This window comes from Culex quinquefasciatus, chromosome 1, assembly GCF_015732765.1.
Source record: "Culex quinquefasciatus strain JHB chromosome 1, VPISU_Cqui_1.0_pri_paternal, whole genome shotgun sequence".
NCBI lineage: Eukaryota > Metazoa > Arthropoda > Insecta > Diptera > Culicidae > Culex > Culex quinquefasciatus.
The window spans coordinates 27,789,604-27,793,580 of NC_051861.1; the positions used below are offsets into that span (position 1 = coordinate 27,789,604).

Here is a 3,977-nt window from a genome sequence, read left to right on the forward strand (position 1 = left end):
GAGTGACGAGTTTAGTGAAGAAGAGCTGAGAGCGTCGTTGGTGGAGCAGAATGACGTCTTTGCGAATCTGAAACACTTCAAGTTGCGCAAAACTTTCCAGATCGAGAAGTGGCGCTTTAACAACCATGCTGCATTCGTTGAGCTTGACGCGGAGACATTTTTCAAAGTTTTGGAGCAGGGAAAAGTTAACTGTGGTTGGAATCGGTGTCGTGTTTTCGACGGGCTTCAAGTGACAAGGTGCTACAAATGCAACGGATACGGCCATAAGGGAGCGGACTGCAAGGCCGAGACTTTAGTGTGCCCAATCTGCAGTGAAGACCACGAATGGAAGGACTGTAACGCTGAAACAGAGAAGTGTGCCAACTGCGAGAAACTACGCGTGCAACGCAAACTCAACATTGATGTCAACCACTCGGCTTGGAGCAGCGAATGTCCAGTATTCATCAAAGAGCAGGAAAAACGGAACAAAATGGTGGATTTCACAATCTAGCAACCAAAACAATGCGGAGAAATACTGTACCTGAACATTGCTGGAATAAAATCACATCTTGACGAGCTGAAACTGATGATGCAGAACACAAAACCTAAAATAGTATTTTTGACGGAAACACACTTGACAGAAAAGCACGACCTAGACGAATTTGAGATCCAGAATTACCGTTGCAGTTGCTGTCTGTCCAGATCAGCACACACGGGTGGGGTGATGGTGTATGTAGACGACCGCTTGGAGTATGAGATTGTCTCGAATACGGTGGCAGGAGATAACTGGTTCTTGGCGATCGACGTGAAAAGTACAACGCTCAATGGAATCTATGGAGGAATCTACCATTCTCCCAGCAGCAGTGACGCTGGTTTCATAGACAGCTTTGAGAGTTGGCTGAGGACGGTCTTCCAGGACTGCAGGACAAATCTACTCGTTGGCGACTTCAACATCCGATGGAACGAACCGGGATACGCACGTGAGCTGAAGAACGTTACCGAAGCCTTAGGGATGAAGCAGATAGTATCAGAACCGACGCGTGTGGGTCCCAGTAGCAGTACAATTATTGACCTTGTCTTTACAAACCTGGAGGGGGTGGAGGCGCGCGTCACTGAAGAGCTTAAGATAACTGATCACGAGACCATCTGTATTCACGTCGGAGAAACCACGATTAACCTACCGGAGCAGAAAAAGAGTTACGTTAGCTGGAAACGGTATACAAAGGAACGACTGCAAGCTGCGCTACGAGCAAAACTGAGGAGAGCTGACGCTGGAGTGACCGTTGGAGAAGCTGCACAAACTTTTGGCTCAACACTGGCGACGGCGGTTGCGGAGCTGACCGATCTATGCAGCAATGACCGGAAAGTCTCAAACGCGTGGTATGGAGAGCAGCTGAGAAACCTGAAAACCGAGCGGGATGATGCCTACAGGACCTTCAAACATACAAAAAGGCTGGATGATTGGAACCTTTACAAAGTGCTTCGAAACCGCTACGTCCGAGGATTGAGATCATCAAAGAACCTGGCAGTAGAAGAGGAAATTCGAAGTTGTCACGGAAATCCCAAGAAGCTTTGGAGAAGCCTGAAATCGCTGATTCGGCCTGGTGGAGAACCTCCAATGGAAATTGTTTTCGAGGGAGCGCGAAGCGAGAGGGAAACGGCGGAACGCTTGAATCAGTTCTTCGTGAAAAGTGTAGAGACAATCCATAGAAACATCCCACCAGCCCAGGTGGAACCAGCAGTAGTACCAGCAGAAGTAAGGGTAAACGAAGATGGCAGCGAGGACTTATTAACGGAGCTTCAACCAATCACCTTGACGAAATTGAAAGAAACAGTCTACTCGTTAAAAGACAGCGCTGGTGTTGATAGCGTGACTAAACGGGTCATGACGGATTCATTTGACGTTGTTGGAGAGCAGCTGTTGGCGATTGTCAACAGATCCCTGGAAAGCGGAGAATTCCCACAACCTGGAAGCGGACTTTGGTGATACCGATACCTAAGGTACCGAAATCGACGCGCCCGGAAGATCACAGACCAATCAACATCTTGCCACTCTATGAAAAGGTTTTGGAAACTATAGTAAAGGAGCAGCTCCTGGCGTTTGTGGATCGGACGAAAGTTTTACTCGAAGAGCAGTCTGGTTTCCGAAAGCATCACTCCTGTGAGTCAGCGCTCAACCTGTTACTGCTGAAATGGAAACAAGCAATTGAAGAAGGGAAAATTGTCCTATCGGTGTTCGTAGACCTGAAGCGAGCTTTCGAGACCATTGACCGAACCAAACTGAAAGCAGTACTGCGTCGCTACGGTGTTCGCGGTTCAGCGCTCAAATGGTTTAGCAGCTACTTGGACAGCAGAACGCAGGTGACTCGTTACAACGGCTCCACGTCAGCAGCCATGGCAGTAGATCTTGGAGTTCCTCAAGGCAGTGTGCTTGGACCGCTTCTCTTTATTTTATATATCAACGACCTGAAGCAAGCACTGAGACGAGTTCAAGTAAACCTTTTCGCTGATGATACTGTACTGTTTCTGACCGGAACTAGCTTTGAAGAGTGCTTTAACGTGATGAATACTGAGCTTGCCAGTTTTACCGAATGGCTGAGATGGAAGAAACTACAGCTGAATGTCAGCAAAACAAAATGCATGATAGTGACCACACGACCAAGCGACGGCGTAAGCAGAGCGGTTCGGATAGATGGCGAGGAAATCGAGAGGGTCGAGACGATCAAATACCTCGGAGTGATGCTGGACGAAAAATTGAACTTTAATGACCACATTGACTACACAATACGGAAAGCAGCCCGAAAATTTGGAGTACTCTGCAGAATTAACCGTTACCTGACGACTGAAGCCAAAATAGACGTGTACAAATCCCTGATTGCTCCTCACTTCGACTACTGTGCCTCTATCCTGTTTTTAGCAACTCGTCAACAACTGAAAAGAATGCAGGTCCTGCAGAGCAAAGTGATGCGACTAATTTTACAATGTGATCGTTTAACACCAAGGCAAAACATGCTGGATTGTTTACAATGGATGTCTGTTCGTCAAAGGATCGAGTACAATACGTTAATTTTTGTGTTTCGTGTAACTAAAGGGATGGCGCCCAAATACTTGACAGGTACGGTGGTATACGGGAGGGATATCCATCAGCACGACACCAGAGGAGCTGACAATCTCAGATTGCAGATGTGCAGGAAGGCGTGTACGCAGAATTCACTGTTCTACAAAGGATACAGCATGTACAACCAGCTACCGGAAGCAGCAAAGAACACAAGGAACATCAACGAGTTCAAAAACTTGTGTAAGAATTTCGTGCGTCAACGACCGATGGAGTAAAAGTGAACCACGACTGTACTGTGAGGAAGAGCATGTTATGACGGCCGGCCATCTTCATTATCGGTACATGTCGCATGGGATCACTTTGGGCCTCATATGATGTAAGCTTGATCAAAAGTAACGCGAATCTGGGCGCGGTTTTAACCCTATGTGCTCATATGTGTGTGGGATAGCAAATGATCTCAATACCCTAAATGGAAGCTGCAATCTGAGTGAAAGACAAAAGGACTCTACACAGGATTTTGTAAGAGCGCCTTGAGATGAAGTAAGAGAGGAACGGATGGGCATACACGGAAGTAGAGTTAGATTAAAGGACACTCTCAATAATAGACGATAGAATTATCGAAAGATATCTGCTCGTAATCCTTCCATGCTACAAAAACTGTGTATGGGTAAGAGGTGGGCCATCCAAGGAAAAAAAAAAAAAACCAGTGAACATTTGAAGTTTTTATCAAGTTTTCAAAAAACATATTTAGATTAATGAAATTTAAAAATTCCTGTAAAAATTAGGAACATATTCGATATCAGAATTAGAAATATTGCCAAGTGGCCTACGGGAACTCGTTCTGAATGTTTCGGATCATGTTACCAGAGGAAATTTGAATTTTTAATTAATTTTAAAAATGCATATTTTAATTAATGAAATTTTTAAATCCCTGGAAAAT

At 45.5% G+C, this 3,977-nt stretch overlaps 1 protein-coding gene across 1 annotated transcript; it reads left to right on the plus strand.

Moving 5' to 3' along the window:
* Window positions 1-703: 703 nt before the first annotated feature.
* On the plus strand, window positions 704-1,966 carry LOC119769456. The gene has a single exon (XM_038261943.1). The coding sequence runs from the start codon at window positions 704-706 to the stop codon at window positions 1,964-1,966; it is 1,263 nt and encodes a 420-aa protein (XP_038117871.1).
* Window positions 1,967-3,977: the final 2,011 nt, after the last annotated feature.

What these genes read in the sequence shown, in the direction of transcription:
- LOC119769456 (XM_038261943.1), top strand. Translation starts at nt 704, where the DNA reads ATGGTGTATGTAGACGACCGCTTGGAGTATGAGATTGTCTCGAATACG.